This window comes from Hyperolius riggenbachi, chromosome 1, assembly GCF_040937935.1.
Source record: "Hyperolius riggenbachi isolate aHypRig1 chromosome 1, aHypRig1.pri, whole genome shotgun sequence".
Classification (NCBI taxonomy): domain Eukaryota; kingdom Metazoa; phylum Chordata; class Amphibia; order Anura; family Hyperoliidae; genus Hyperolius; species Hyperolius riggenbachi.
Window position 1 is genome coordinate 271185913 of NC_090646.1, and position 16976 is coordinate 271202888.

Below are 16976 nucleotides of genomic sequence, written 5' to 3' on the forward strand. Positions count from 1 at the left end.
TTAGTTTACATTGTTCTTTTTCACAATCTCTTATTTCAAGAAGATACTCACACCTCACCTCACATAGCCATTCTTTGGCTGAAAAAATGTAACCACAATTCTAATCCTTTGTTATTATAAGACTTGCTGTGTTTGTTAGGAAAAGTATAATTTGGATAGATAGAAGTTCACAAGAGTATCTTTTTCAAGAAGGAGAGAGAGATTTCCACATTCATCCACATTCATTTCACTCATTTTATTATCGTGGTAAATCACTTGTTTCCAGATTCAGATTTTTTGAAAGATTGAATGTCATAAATTAAAAACAAACAAAAAACCCCAGTATATGGAAGGTTTTGTTTTTTTTAAACACAGGCTCAACAGTCTAAACTTTTGACGAATTTTACTAATCTGCAATGTATTTGGGTTGTGTGACAGCTTTAGGCCCTGTTCACATTAGCAAACACGGACATCCGTGCATTCGGAACGCAATGCATACGATCGCACGACATCCGCGTTTGTATGCGTTGCGTGGCTGATCCCATTCACTGAAGTGAATGGGTCAGCCGTGCGTTTCTGGAAAAAATGCGTGCAGCATGCGTTCCCGGACCGCACTGGTCCGGAACCCATGCAGTGTGAACATCAGACAGTGCACTCTATGCACTGTCTAATGTCATGCGTGTCGGCCTCCTGCACGTGTTCCTGAAACGCGGATGGAAACGTGTGCAGTGTGAACGGGACCTTACAAGAATGTCAGAGGAACAGTTTGTGCTTTCTTTAGTTATTCTTTAAATGTTAGTAAGAATCTAATTAGGAAATGCTTTACATTTATTTACACTCGCTCATCCTTATGTCCTAGCAAACTAAAACTAACTCCATGCATTTCATAAATAGATTGAGCATGTAAATACAGTCAATCCCACTAACATCTGTTGCTGGTAAAAAAAAAAAAAAAAGCATATTGGGATATGTTTGTGGATATTTAGTTCACAGACTATTGAGGAGAAGGGTACTCTTCCCAAAGTATAATTAAAGTGTGCCTCTAGCCATCCTTTATGAAATAGCCTCATTTGTTTCCACATTGATATAGTCCAAATATGTTTGGTGTTTTTTTGTGTCGGAGTCTCAGTATAATTAAATTGTGTCTTTAGCCATCCTTTCGGAAATGGTCTAATTTGTTTCCACATTCATTTAGTCCAGATATATATATATTAAGAGTGTCGGAGTGTCAGCACTTCCTGTCCCGCTGGTTGGCAAATGCTACCATTATCAGAGATTATCACTTTAAAGCTCTGGTTCTGCCATGACTGTCTTCTTATGTTGAGTTATGAGTGGAAAAAAACTTACTACACACCATTGGACCTAATGCTCACAGCTTTTTGAATAACATCTGAATAATATACTGTATATACATCCAATACAGTATATACAAAGAAAGCAGCACTACATCCTGAAAGTTGTGCTGCTGTGTTTTCTGTCAGCATCCTTTAGTACACCATATTAGAGATAAAGAGGCATTACTTCTCTTTCAAGCTGGCCATACACTCGTTAGATTAGCAGCAGATAGATCATCAGATAGATTTCTGATCCAGCTGATGTGTTTAGGAACATTTTTTACTAGGAACAGATTTTCAATAGATTTCAGTTTGAAATCTATTGAAATCGATCTGATGGCATTTTTGGCCATCAGATTTCCATTAGAGCCAATGCAAAATGATAAGCAATCTCAACAGATCAATCTAGATTTTCCAGCCTGCCAGATCGATTGAAATTGATCCAAATCGGCCACAAATCGGTCGATTTGTCAATTGATTTGCGACCGATCGACTTTGATTGATCGATCGGCCAGAAATCGGCTGAGTGTATGGGCCCCTTTACTTGCATCACTGCTGCCACAGCCTTTTCCCATACTGTGCTGTAAGTGTTGACAGCTGTAAGTCACTTTGCTTATACTTGCAGATTAGATAATCAGGAACCACAGAGGTGACTTGTTTGTTAAGTATTTCGTTTGATTTTGACTGCATTTGGATTGCTAAGACCAGCACATGCACACTTTACATTATATACTTTTTGCTGAAAGATTTTCATTTCTGACTGGATATATATATATATATATATATATATATATATATATATATATATATATATATATATATGCACAATATATATTTATATACAATATGTTCTTCCTGTGTCTGTGTGGATTTCCTGCAGGGTTTCCTCTCCATCTACTGTACCATATTTCAGTTCAAAGAGGCCAATTTCTGGTCAGACTGGGGATGCTTCTCTATGGACATTCAAGGAAATATAGTGCTTGGTCAAGTTTAAATTTCCATTGTGACCTTTATAATGCAAAGGCCTTGCTAACAAGAAAGGAAGAAAGCAAGGGAGATCTTACTTTTACACTTTATTCCGTGTAGATCACTATTAGGAGCATGTCACACTAGAGACTTTGTAGTGGCGACAACATTCTGTGAGTACTTTCATATTACCATAGCTACTTTTCATGGCATCCAGTGCAGGCTCTAAAAACTATAGCATATTGCACTAATTTGTTCCTGCAGGCCTAATATTCCCTTAGTCATCATCCTCTGCATTGTAGCAGATTAATACAGATGCTAAGTTCCTTGTAGGTTATAATCTTTAGGGACCTTTTCTTATTACGTATTTGTAAATTAGTACTGGAGTACAGAAAAAGTTTACAGTCTATGTTTTCATGGGAAAACACTTGTTTACTGTTAAGTTTTGTGTCTTTCTACAGGCTTCCATTTTTCTGTAAAGCTGTCCACTGATCATTTTAGCTTCTCTAACAAGAATAAAAACCTCCTATTTATAGGTAGGGTTAAGTGTACTTCTCCTGACAGGGAGTAAAATATATTTATTACACACTGTGTGCAGAAAATAAGCCATTTCTCAATGTTGTGGAAAAACACATGAAAAGTCCCTTTAGACGAAATAAATGACACTTCAGCAACTCCGATTCTCTTCTTCAGGCACAGACATATGCCATTATGTCATAAATACTAAAGGCCTACATCACTTTGATTTCTCTAATACCTCTCAAACAAGAAAGCACAAGTTTGCCAGCTTGTCTCACTCATGTGTGCTGGCAAGAGTGTGCGTGTTTGGTAGATAACCTAGCTTGGGAGTTAACTGAGGACAAGCTGATAACATCATATTCCTGTCTTGTAAATCTTTCTTTCTGAGGCCTGCCAACTTTAGTAGTACAGTTACCTAAGGTTGGGCCAATTATTTTGACTTGTAAACTGGGTTTCATTTTATTTCATTATTATTTTTTTACACACATTAAAATTAATATATATTATTGTACTTGACTTAGACTTCCCTAAATCTTCTTAAAAATGCTTACAATGGCTCATAGATTATTATCTTAACAGCATCTGTAATTCAGTATTAAGGGTTGCTTAAAGATCACTTTTCTCTGAAACAAAACTTAAAGGGAACCTGAAGTGAGAGGACTACAGAGGCTGTAATCTTCATTCCCTTATATGCAATCCTGGTTACCTGACCATGATGCTGAGCTTTTGGCTTTAGTTGAGTCACACAACTGCAGCAAGCATGGAGCCAGTGGAGGCAGACCAGAGTCAAAGCATCTGATCTGCATGCTCATTGTGGGCAAGTGACTTAACCCTTGCCAATCTTATTATGTTGATCACCCACATCCCTCCCAGCACTTTTCCATGTGTGTGCGCGCGTGTGTGTGTAATCTCCGCGTGTTGTGCTAGGCGTAGTCGGTGGGGTTTCCGAGGAGGAGGGTTTGTGCTCACGTTAAACCTTGCAGCATGTGTCCGTCAACATTAATAAGCTATTTCTTTGATCTTAAGGGTCTGACACCATGTCGGAATAGAATTGATGGCGTCGCAGGCATAGGAGCTGGGAGAAAGCTTCACTGTCGGACCAAGTTTTCAGTTGTCGCAACTCGGAGGGAGATGTAATTTGGTGTCTGGCAATCGCCGGAACCCTGAATTACTATTACATGGGACGCGCAGCATAGCGTTGCTACTATGACAGCACTCAGTGCCGCGCACCAAAATAACTTGCTTCGGGTAAAGGGGGTATAAGCTATTGATTGGGATGAAGTTTAATCCTTGGTTACAGTTCCTCTTTAAAGAGAACCCGAGGTGGGTTTGAAGAATATTATCTGCATACAGAGGCTGGATCTGCCTATACAGCCCAGCCTCTGTTGCTATCCCAAACCCGCCTAAGTTCCCCCTGCACTCTGCAATCCCTCATAAATCACAGCCAAGCTGCTGACAAACAGCTTGTCAGAGCTGGCTGTGTTTATCTCTATAGTGTCAGTCTGCTGCTCTCCCCGCCTCCTGCAGAACTCCAGTCCCCGCCTGCATCCCTTCCCTCCCTGCTGATTGGAGGGAGGGGACGGGGGCAGGGACCTGAGCTATGCAGGAGGCGGGGGAGCAGCTGAGACTGACACTACAGATGTAAACACAGCCTCACAGCACGGCTGTGATTTATGAGGGATTGCAGAGTGCAGGGGGACCTTAGTGGGGTTTGGGATAGCAACAGAGGCTGTGCTGTATAGGCAGATCCAGCCTCTGTATGCAGATAACATTCTTTAAACACACCTCGGGTTCTCTTTAAGTATCATACCTCTATATAGAGCTATCATATATTCATTTCACTATTTTAATTTCTTTTAGCATGCCATGAATCGTGCACAGAGTGCCGAGGACCATTAGAAAATGATTGCTTAACATGCAAGGACCGACAGCACGCGAAATATGAAGGCCGCTGTGTAGCCAGCTGTGGTGAAGGCTTCTATGAACAAAATGGAACCTGTGCAGGTAAAATTGTTGCTCAGCTGTGTTATCAGTTGCCTCATATGACCTCAGTGAGAAAAATGAGTATGTCTGTGCAGGAGCTGATTTCATCTCCTAAGAATAAATAACACCATTAATAGAACATGTTGCAACACAAGCTGAAGTAGAGTGCCAGGAGGAAAAAAACTGATTTATGTTTGCTTGACATTGATAGAAAAATCTTTGTGTGGCATATTATAGTTTGCTAAAGACACTTGGGCTCTAAAATAGGAGACTGTCGGACATATATGGAAGGATGAAGCTGAAAAAGAGTAGCGCTGTCTAGTTAGTCTGTTTGATCAATAAAATATGATTGCTGCACAAAGCCAAAGTATCAGTATGTGGTGCCCATATACGTTGAAATCAATTCGTTTTTTGTTCCTGTTTATTTGAAATGATAGATTATTCTATTTTTTTCAATTAAAATCTGATCAGAAAATCAGGTTGATTGCTTTGAAAATTGAATGGTGTATGGTAGGTTTAAAGGGAAGGTTCAAGCAAAATAAAAAAATGAGTTTCACTTACCTGGGGCTTTCTACCAGCCCCATGCAGCCATCCTGTGCCCTGGTAGTCACTCACTGCTGCTCCAGTCTCCTGCTGGCTGCTTGCAGACCTCGGAGGTCGGCGGGACGCATTGCGTACATTTTTACGCATTCCCACTAGTGCAGGAACATTAACACATACATTTTTACGCGTTACTGGTTCAATGCGTACATTTTTACGCATTGAACCAGTAATGCGTAAAAATGTATGTATTAATGTTCCTGCACTAGCGGGAATGCGTAAAAATGTACGCAATGCGTCCCGCCGACCTCTGAGGTCGGCAAGCTGCCAGCGGGGAACTGGAGCAGCAGTGAGCGACTACGAGGGCACAAGATGGCTGCAGGGGGCTGGTAGAAGCCCCAGGTAAGTGAAACTCATTTTTTTTATTTTGCTTGGACATTCCCTTTAATAAAATAATCTAATAGTTCAAAATCTTAGAAAAAAAAAATGAAAAGATAAAAAGTGGAGTCTGAACTTATAAACAACAACCCTAATCTGAGAACAATTTTAACCCTTCTTTAGCCTTTCAAAAACTATAAAGGAACAAAAAGTTAAGTGTGACATTTTGCTTCAGTTTTTTTCAGTAAAAAAAAAAAGTTTGTTTTGGAAAGATTGTTAAGCAGTAAGGAGAAGAAACTTTTGATATTTATTTTTGATTATTTGCTGTTCAGCATTTCCATGTATGGGCACCATGGTGGTGTAGTGGTTAGCGCTCTTGCCTTGCAGTGCTGGGTCCCTGGTTCGAATCCCAACCACGGCACTATCTGTAAAGAGTTTGTATGTTCTCCCTGTGTCTGCGTTGGTTTCCTCCGGGCACTCTGGTTTCCTCCCACGTGCCAAAAACCTTCAGATAAGTTAATTAGCTCTCCCCTAAATTGGCCCTACATGATATAGACATATGACAGTGGTAGGGATTAGATTGTGAGCTCCTTTGAGGGACAGTTAGTAACAAGACAATATATATATACTGTACAGCGCTGCGTAAGATTTCGGCGCTATATAAATACTAAATAATAATAATGAGAATTCCCATTTCTATTCCTGTTTAAGAATGAGTAAAACTCTTTAAAAGTGACAGAAGGAGAGTAGTAATGGTATTTGTATTTCAGGTGTAAATCCCATCCTGCTCAGCATCATAGGTACAGAAATTCATAAATCGTTTTGGAGAAAGGATATGGTACTGTTCAGGTTCACCTTAAGGCCAGTTATATGCCTTTTTTTGCATTGCGGTGGGGATGCCATGCTGTTGCAGCATCCCCCCGCAACGCAAAAAATTACAAACATGATTCTGCGGCAAAGTACAGTGACAGGGTAGCATGCTGTTGCAAAAGTCTCCATAGACTTTCATTGTTTTTGTGGCATCTAGTGTAACTCAATGCAGGTTTACCCTGCTAGTGTAAAAAGGGCCTAAATGTATTGCCTCAATGTTTGAGTACATATTAATACATGATGCAAGTGAATATTCAGACAATATGCTTATACATATCATTCAGGTGTTGGTTGGTGAGTGCTGAGAAGGTGGGGGCCGATAATCATTTTGCCAAACTATTTCTTCTGGGCCAAGTGCCTGTGTGTAAGCAAGCATATTGTCTGAATATTCACATGCACCATGTATCAATATGTGCTGAAGCATTGAATCTAAGCAGTGCCATATCCTCTCTCCAAAACTGTTTATTTGCAGCTGTGTCTGTCTCTATAGGTGAGGTTTACCCACAGAAGTACATTCAAAGTATCTCACTTTTTACTTTCTCTCTGTTGGGAATCCATCTTATCTTTTAGCTATGGCTGCTTCATTTGCATTTTTATTTTCAATGCCACTTTAAAAGTGTTCTGACATTATATGTAATCTATAAAGTTGACCACATAATCACAAGAACCCTGAAAACTGCACAAAAAATTGTTTCTGGGCACAACATCTATGAGCCTCGTTTTAGATTTTTTTTCACAATGTTTCTTTATACTGCTATACACTAGCATGGCACTAATTCACAGTGGGATATAAACGCATTTGACTGCCTTTACTCTTAAACGCTTTGTTAGAATTCTAGCCACTTGATTGACTGACCAGTTTTTACAGTCACGACTATACTTTGTGAAGTGTTTCTTCTGTGTCTTCTGTGTCAGTAAAGTTTTATTTATGTAAACAGCTTGCATCTCCCAGAAGGCTTACATTTTAATAACAAGTTTGCCATCTTTCATCTGTCTCCAGTATTATCAGAGTTAAACATTCACAAAGTACTTCAAAGAAGGAAAAAATGTATAACTCAAAATACCATTTTGTCTAGAGCGTCAAGTGATTAAATTGGCAATGGCTCTGTGTATTATAAAATGTCCTGTGATACACAGATTGCTTCCATTAGCTTTAAAAATCCATTTCTCACTTGGTCCTGTTAAACTTAAAAAGTAATATAGTTCTGCTGGTGTTACTGTGAAATATAGGTGTTGTTTTATCAAAGGTGAACATTACGCTGTCCGTTAGCACAGCACCTCCAACAGATGAAGCAATTACTGTACTAAAGTACTTGCCTTAGTGTGTTTCTCACAGAAAATGTTTTAAATTTATCAGTTCTGCCTTCAGAATGAAAGAATAAGTACTTGATATATTGGTTTGCTCTAGATTTGGTAGGATAGTGGTCACTATATCTGTAGAGCAGCAATGGCGTATGCACTGGTATACATTTTCACTGGGGCACATGCTAACCTTATTTATATTTATATGTTGTTATTATTTATACTTATGCAATAGAGGAGTAGTGTACTAATAACCATGCGTGCTTACATGATAATTAATTGTATGTGTAGTAGGAATGGTACGCTTAACTTTCCAGTAGTCTCTCATTCTCATTTTCAGTTTAAGAGCTGTAACTGTAGTGTGAAGTGTAAACAGTACCCATAACAGAATCAGGTTTACCCACCTCCCAGGTGAGAAGATTAAGGGATACCAGAGCCCAAATGAATATGAGAAATGGGGGGAGCAGGCATGTATGGTGAGCTGTCCTGATGCTCACCGCTCCCCCCATTCTCCATTTTGCCCCTTCCACTGCCTGTAATTGTCCTCCGGCACCCTCTTCTGGTCGGACGGGTCGGGCATAATTGCACCTGTGCTTGCCCAGCTGCACACATTCTAAATGTAAGTACACTAGAAGATATGGTGGCAGCTCGGCACTCAGTACTCTTGCTGAGAGGTATGCAAGTCCATATAAACAGTAAGCAACCAGGCAATCTTCGCCCCCAAGCACCACTGTACTGCGGATATATTACAATGTAAACAAAAGGACGTGCAGCCGGATTCATAAACCAGAAACAGCCAGCAAAGATACAGTACATCAAGATAGACCGGGCATCTGTCACTTTAAGCGTTTTATTAGGTCTTCATGCCACATCGTACATCCATAAACAAGTGAGAAAATGTTAAAACTTGAAAACACTGGTGCTGGGGTAATAAAACGCTTAAAGTGACAGATGCCCAGTCTATCTTGATGTACTGTACATTCTAAAGTAAACAACCGCGCCCGGGAGCATTCTGCGCGTGCACATGGTGTTACCGTGATGTCATGCGCAGAGTGCTCCTGGCCGTGGTTGCGTACTTAGGATTTACAATTTCGATTTGTGATTTTTACTGGATGCTAGCAACACAAGAGCAAAAACGCAAAAAAATGCAGCATGCAGGACAATCCAAAGCTGGACTGGTACCTACTCAGCACCTAAAAAAAAAAAAGTGGTGGCTTTAGTTGAGGTTTATTGAATACTAATCTAGGGGCAATAAAAGTGCATACCATACTTCAAATACTATTTAGGTTCCCATATAAGTATTACTTTCCTGCATAGTATTAACCCTTCAATGAGCTTTAGCAACTATGCTATATTAGGCACTCCATATCTATGATGTTTCAAAAAGCTGGTAAGACCATGAAATGCGTCATCATTTGAGTACAATAAATATCTTTTATAATACATTTCTTATCCTTATGGTATATAAGACCATATAAGACCACGTATTGTTTCATATAGCTTGCGAGAGCTATATACACTGTGGGGTGCCTCCTCCCATCCATTGTATAATCTAACCGTTGATTGGTGGAATCCAAACTCTTTACACATGGTGTTGTAACCTTTTGATCATAAACGACTCTTCTTTTTAGGTTGTCAGTTGTTCAAGCCATGATACACATCCATAAACGTGCTGTATGTGTGATCAGGCTTTGGTGGATCCCATTTACTTAACCCATTCGCGTTCCGTCATTTTCACTTGAGCAATGTTCACCTCCCATTGATTAGCCTATAACTTTATCACTACTTATCACAATGAACTGATCTATATCTTGTTTTTTCCGCCACCAATTAGGCTTTCTTTGGGGGGTACATTTTGCTAAGAGCCACTTTACTGTAAATGCATTTTAACAGGAAGAATAAGAAAAAACGGAAAAAATTAATTATTTCTCAGGTTTCAGCCATTATAGTTTTAAAATAATACATGCCTCCATAATTAAAACTCACGTATTGTATTTGCCCATATGTCCCGGTTATTACACCGTTAAAATGATGTCCCTATCACAATGTATGGCGACAATATTTTATTTGGAAATAAAGGTGCATTTTTTCCGTTTTGCATCTATCACTATTTACAAGTTTAAAATAAAAAAATATAGAAATATTTCATCTTTACATTGATATTTAAAAAGTTTAGACCCTTAGGTAAATATTTACATGTTTTTTTTATTGTAATGGGTTTTTTTTATATTAAACAATTTATTTGGGTATTTTTGGGAGGGTGGGATGTAAACCATAGTTTTTTAATGTAATTGTGTGTTGATTTAAATTTTTTGTACTTTTTGTTGTAGTTTTACTTTTTGGCCACAAGATGGCGACCATGAGCTTGTTTACATGACGTCGCTCTAAGCGTAACACACGCTTAGAGTGACGCATCGGGGAGGGAACAGCAAGAAAAAGCGAAGCTTCCGAGAGAAGCTGTCACTTTTTCAGCGGGGGAGAGGAATCAGTGATCGGGCACCATAGCCCGATTCACTGATTGCCTGGCTAACGAACCGCTGGCCGGGAGCGCACGTGCACGCGCGCGATCGGATGCGGGAGCGCGCTGCAGCGCGCATGGTTCATGGACGTAGTTTCTACGTCCAGGAACCAAAATAGGTTAAATAAATCAGGGTTTCTCACTCACAAGTGATTGTCCTCCCAGACATTTTAAACATCAGACTCTGATTTCACCTTCAAGTTGTATTATTCTAAGAATTCTCTTATTTATGCCACATGCAGATTTATTATTGGGACATTTCTTTTTTCAATAAATACACTACTGTTGGTGTTCTAATTAGGCATAGCCAATTTGTAAACCCAAACGCTCCCGACTACTGCTGTTCAGTACCGAATGTTTTAAAATTTTATCAGCTCTAATTAGTTATCAGTGAAAGTTACTAGAGAGGAACAGCCCTAGATTTTTAAACTTTACAATAAGAAAAAAAAAAAGGAAAGCGAGAAATAGGCAACCTTTAAGATTTAGGTTAGACAACCAGGTGAGCATCAGCTTGCTGTAAGTGGTGCTTTGCATTAGGTGAAGCTGAGGTCAATTTTAGATACAGAGAGAACAGATTACTTTGCTTAAAATGTGATTACTACATAATTTGAAATTATGTAAGCGTTGAGCACAGTTCACTGGTATCTGAGACTTCTGCTTAATGTATTGCCTCATTTATTGGTTTTTTAAATACTCTTATAAAAATCTTGCCATTTACCACGTACAGCTAAGTTCTTAAAGAAAATAAGAGCTTGTTTGCTAGCAAAGAATGATTAGAGACAGGGAGTATTTCCTCTTCCTTATGGCCATTACTTGGCTCAGTAAGCAGCACAGCTCAAGACTGAAAAGATCTGGAAAACTGACACAGCCACTTGTCTGCAGTAAAGGAGGCAATGCATGTCGGTTGATTGCTTGATACTGTGGTGTAGTCCATCAGCTGAGTGAATGAAGCATGCTGCCAAAACAATAATGCCTCATGGAAGCACTTAATTTCGTGCTTTATGGGCAGAGCTGACAGGAGAAGCTCACTCAGGTTTGCAGAGGCAGCGAGTGCTGCTTTCATAGAGAGTTTTGATTCTGTTATAAATGTTGTTGTTAGCTTTCACTGACACTGGCAAACACGAGAAAGATGCACATCTAAAGAAATCTGCCCAAGGACTTGCTTAGACAGCAAAAACTTGTAAGCCGGGCTGAAATGTGTATAATTCCAGAGTGGTGCATGGAGGGATAGATGAGTAGCAAGAAAAGCAGAATACATCCCTGTTCTCTTATTTCTCTTTTTTGATTGAAGGTTTTTTTGGTAATTGAATCTAATGACTGTTATGAGATGGTAGATAATATTTAGGCAGAGAAAAGGTGTCACTGAGTATGGGATGGGGTCTGGGGGGAGTCCTATTACCACTGGCTGTAATTTCGATATCATTAAAGGCTACCAGCATTTTCCTGGCATATGAATCAGCATTTTTAATCAGTTTTTATGGCAATTACTGTAGCTTGTCGAGCACTATGAAAAAAGAAGTTATGCAAATTGGTACAACAGGGCTTTTTTGCATTGTGAAATCTGGACAAACCCTGATAAATGCTTTAAAGTGCTTAAAGGGCTGGGGAGTCGGCGTCATGGAGGTAATTTATTTATTTATTTATCTATTTTATTTTATTTATTTATTTGAAATTTATCAAAACTTATTCCTAATATATTTAAACTTATGAATGTAAGTTTGTACATTATGTTCTTTACTTAAATTGTTGAGTGCGTACTTAATTACGAGAGCCTTTTTTTGTATAGACTATTAAATACAATTAAATAACATATGAAATATAAAAATTGTAAGATGGTATATCTGTTTGCACATACAGTATCCTACAGGCCATAGTAAATAGGGAAATGAATTAAGCAAGAGCTGGTCACAGCTGGTTGTTCTTGACTTAGAAATAAAAGAATGATCCGACACACTTCAGCTGACCTCTAAAATGGAATTCATATATATATAGTTGTTAAAGGATATTTCTACTGCTGTGACCAATAAATACACATGAGTGGAATACATGTAGATACTATGTGCCCTACTCCTCGTCTTGTTGTCAGCAGATTAGAGAACATTTCACATGCCAGTAATTTTTGTCTCAGAATTTCAGCAATGTTACAAAGGCTCTGAGCTGAATGTAGATCTAAACTCAAAACTTCCCCTCTGCCCTAAAAGATTAGCCACAGCTTGCTAACCTTTAGAGAAAAAAATCATCATAATTGAAATTCTAAAAAACAATCACCTGAAGATTTAACTTGGTATTGTTTTTCCTGGGAGCACTCAAAGAGTTAAGCTATGTTTCCTGTACAGGTAGTTTCAAAGCTACTGGACCCTTTTATCTAGCTAAACAAACACAGACCACAGTGCAGTGAGTTTCTTAAGCAACTATATGAGGAATACTGACTTTTCATTGTGTCCCGTGCAAGAGCTTGGGTCTGGTCTGCTTTAACCATGTCACAGCAGACTCAAACTCCTGCCCTACATGACAACTGCGTGGTTCCTGCATTGGTGTAGGCTGTGCATATTGCAGTAGAAGGGGCTGTGCATGACTGCAATCCATGGAAGTTTAGTGATTACAGGAATCCATAGGTGAATTGCAGATTCCAGTTTATCTATGCTGACAATACTAATAGCATGCAGTTGGTGGTTTAGTGTGAAGCCTTGTGGCAATGCCTCTTTATTCAAAAGACTACAGCGCCCTCTTCCATGCTGCTTGCAAACGCAGGTGGTCATCACAAGGCATGGCACTTGCATTGCTATACGATTCTTGCCGATGTGGTTGCATCATAATGAATGGGAATCTCAGTACGTTTGTGTAAATTTGTCAGCAGTCCTATGTCGCAGTTCCGATTGTTTAGAAACACAAGACAGCGCGGTTTATGCAGGTTTGATGTCCAAAAGGCTTGTAGAACTGTGTGTTGCTGAAAACGCAATCAGCAATGCACAGGTGGGGAAGAGGAATACGGGCTTACTATAAACAGCAAGATCAGTTTACATACAGCGATATCTATTCAATCAGATTGAGTGGGGTCTGAGTGGCACTCCCTAGGCTGATTGTGGAGCAGTGTGAGTGGCTGAGGGAAATAAACAATGTTCTCACCAAATCACCGGCGCTCCCTTGAACGGTCTACTGGGACGTGTGCTCCTCGGCTGTGCTTGAAGAAAGAATGCAGTCAATGTCTATATTGTAGAAAAAAGAGAAGAAATGCCGGGCACCTTCCGTCCGTGTTCATTTATTGCAGTGCATGTAAACAGGGTAGCTTGTTGAGAATATATCCACACTCCAATTAGAGCGCAGCGTGACCAAGCGTCTAGAGAGACGCGAAACGGCCGTCGCAAGCCCCAACTGGTGCCCGGTACCCCCCCCACCTCCACCACACCACCACCGGATGATTTGAAATATGGATATATTCTCAACAAGCTACCCTGTTTACATGCACTGCAATAAATGAACACGGACGGAAGGTGCCCGGCATTTCTTCTCTTTTTTCTACAATATAGACATTACATACAGCGATATCCCTGACATATTTGCTTTAAAATAAGCTGTCTGTTTGATTTTGATGTCTTTTAAATGGCATTGTAAGGATCAAGTAAGGGAGAGATAAAGTGAGTACATTTAGGACTATGTTTTTTAGCTCTGAACTTGTTTGAAAAAGATGAAAAATAACAAATACATCTTTACTTTGAAAAGTCTCTGTAGAAAAAGACACAGTGGCCCAAAAAAGGGCCAATGTTAGATTTGACAGACGTTTCCTTTGATAAGAAGAGATGGCCCAAACGGTTCGCCGGCGAACGGTTCCAGGCGAACTTCCAGGGTTCGCGATCGCGGAGAACCGCGAACTTTACCGGAAGTTCGATTCGCCCCCATAGTGCACCATTGGGGTCAACTTTGACCCTCTACATCACAGTCAGCAGGCACATTGTAGCCAATCAGGCTACACTCCCTCCTGGAGCCACTCCCCCCTTATAAGTGGCAGGCAGCGTCAGGCTTTTCACTCACTCGTGTGCCTGCATTAATTAGAGAAGGGAAAGCAGACTCTCATAGGGAAAGCTTAGTTAGGCTCTTGTAGGCTTCTTAGCTTGCTCCTTGCTGATACTTATTGCTAAAAAAGCACCCCACAACAGCTCTTTTGAGAGCTAATCTTGTTCTTGTGATCTATTTTTTTTTGTGTGTCCCACAGACACTTGTGTTGCATAGACAGCCTTGGACATTCCTACTGTGTGTACCACTGCCAGCCAGGCCCAGCACATTCAGTGACCCCTGTGTGTGTGACAGATGCACATTGTAATACCCATTACTGCATATACCTACCTGTTGTTCACAGTGCACCCACCTACCTACGTGAGCTGAGCTCACGCAGTGTCACTGTGCCTGTCCGGCACCTGTCTGTGTGTGACAGGTGCACATTGTAATACCCATTACTGCATATACCTACCTGTTGTTCTTCACTTCAGTGCACCCACCTACCTACGTGAGCTGAGCGCACGCAGTGTCACTGTACCTGTCCTGTACCTGTCTGTGTGTGACAGGTGCACATTTTAATACCGATCACTGCATATACCTACCTGTTGTTCACTTTGCACCCACCTACCTACGTGAGTGCACGCAGTGTCACTGTGCCCTTTTCCGGTAGCTGTCTGTGTGTGACAGGTGCACATTGTAATATCCTTCACTGCATATACCTACCTGTTGTTCACAGTGCACCCACCTACCTACGTGCTAACAGCGGCCGCTATACTAATTTTTCTGGTGCGTGTACATGCCTGCCTAATTTTTCAAACAACAAAACAAAAGGCATGTACATTTGCCAATTCCCCTTCATGATCGTTACCTTGCCGCGGTGAAGGGCCTTGCGTATCACAATGAAGCAATGACCGCCGCCTATATAAGTGTCTCGGGGGGTGGCACACCAAAGATAATAATGCCGTTGCTTCATTGTGGACAGACTAAAATTTGAGCTGGACAGTCACTGTTCTGTCATTCAGCTGCCTCAGCCTGACTATATGGGCTGGAAAGCCGCCATCACTTGCACTCTCGTCATGGTGCGCTCCAATCCAGCACAGCCGTCACTACACAAACAGCTGTTTGCAGTCACTGCATATCTTTCACTGCATCTTTGACTGCACATTGTATTATACCTGGCAGTCAGTGCATACCTTTCACTTGAATGGATGGCAGACTTGCCCTCCATAACAGATTCTCGTTACAGGTAGTACAGTCTACCAGTATTATATACAGCAGGGCCTCGAAAGTCCTCCTGTATTGTTATTTTTGGTCACAACCTCGGGACGTGCATGCCATGCCTGCTGCCTTCCTTGGATGTGTGGTAGCCGTTCCTGCTCCTTTGCCCACAGCGTGCCTGCTGCCTTCCTTGGATGTGTGGTGGTGGTAGCCATTTCTTAGGCTCCCACTCCGGACCGGAATCGAACCTGGATTCCCCGGCCATTACCCATGGTCACCATGCTACTGAGAAAGTACCATCGAAAGTTTCATACAGTTGAATGTATGGCAGACTTTCCCTCCATAACACATTCTTGGCAAATGCTTTTGATTTGGTTCGTCTTGCGCTGGGTCAAGGGTCCATCTGACCACAGATGCCTGGTTTGCAAAGCACGGTCAGGGCAAGTACCTTACTTATACAGCAAATGGCTCCTTACTTGGATGTGTGGTGGTGGTAGCCAGTTCTCAGGCTCCCACTCTGGACCGGAATCTAACCCTGATTCCCCGGCCATTACCCGTGGTCACTCACAATGACAGACTTGCCCTCCATAAAAGATTCTCGTTGCAGGTACTGAACAGCAAGCAGAACAAGTATTTTAAAAAATAGATTTAAGTTTTAACAATGGTAGAGAAAGAACCATCGAAAGTTGATAAGGCAGTCAGACATTACCTGACGTCACTGAGTGAGTGAGTGAGCAATCTCGCCATGGTGTGCACCAGTCCAGCACGGAGGTCACTACGCAAACAGCTGTTTGCGTTGCATTACACAGTGAGTTTGGTGTGTCTGTGTAAAGCAGTACTCTAATTACACTCTCTGATTGATGTATACACATGCAAGATGTTTTAAAGTACTTTAGGCCTCCAATTTAGCATTCAATGTGATTTCTGCCCTTAAAACGCTGCTTTGCGTCCAATCCGGATTTTTCCCAGGGACTTTTGGCGTCCATCCCACTCCGCCATGCCCCCCTCCAGGTGTTAGACCCCTTGAAACATCTTTTACATCACTTTTGTGGCCAGCATAAGTGTTTGTAGTTTTCAAAGTTCGCCTCCCCATTGAAGTCTATTGCGGTTCGCGAAAGTTTGTGTTAATCGAAACGTTTGGCGAAGGTTCGCGAACTAAAATCGGAGGTTCGGGCCATCTCTATTGATAAGGTGCAGATTTATAGCTGGGAGGTTCCTGCAATTAAAATATGTCTTTCTACCCAAAAAAAACATGGTGAACATCTGGGCTTGTTCCTCTTTTCATAAATTGAGCCTGTTGTCCATAAAATACATAATTTAAACCTTGACAAGTATCATTCAGGTAATAATATTCTAGATAATAATATTTCACAGGC

General features: G+C 40.8%; 1 protein-coding gene and 1 long non-coding RNA gene across 3 annotated transcripts in view; one reads left to right on the forward strand and one right to left on the reverse strand.

The window, feature by feature from the left end:
• The window catches only part of FRAS1 (Fraser extracellular matrix complex subunit 1), a 730981-nt gene that overhangs the window by 374383 nt on the left and 339622 nt on the right, over positions 1-16976 (forward strand). For both annotated transcript variants that reach the window (XM_068233564.1, XM_068233565.1), the window contains one exon: positions 4659-4802. In XM_068233564.1, the coding sequence (XP_068089665.1) occupies positions 4659-4802 (144 nt within the window). The remainder of the gene's footprint in view (positions 1-4658; positions 4803-16976) is intronic.
• On the reverse strand, positions 5994-8218 carry LOC137506002 (uncharacterized). Its single transcript, XR_011020456.1, has 2 exons — positions 8140-8218; positions 5994-6241 (listed from the first exon to the last, which is right to left on the reverse strand). It is a non-coding gene; the product is annotated as an uncharacterized lncRNA (long non-coding RNA).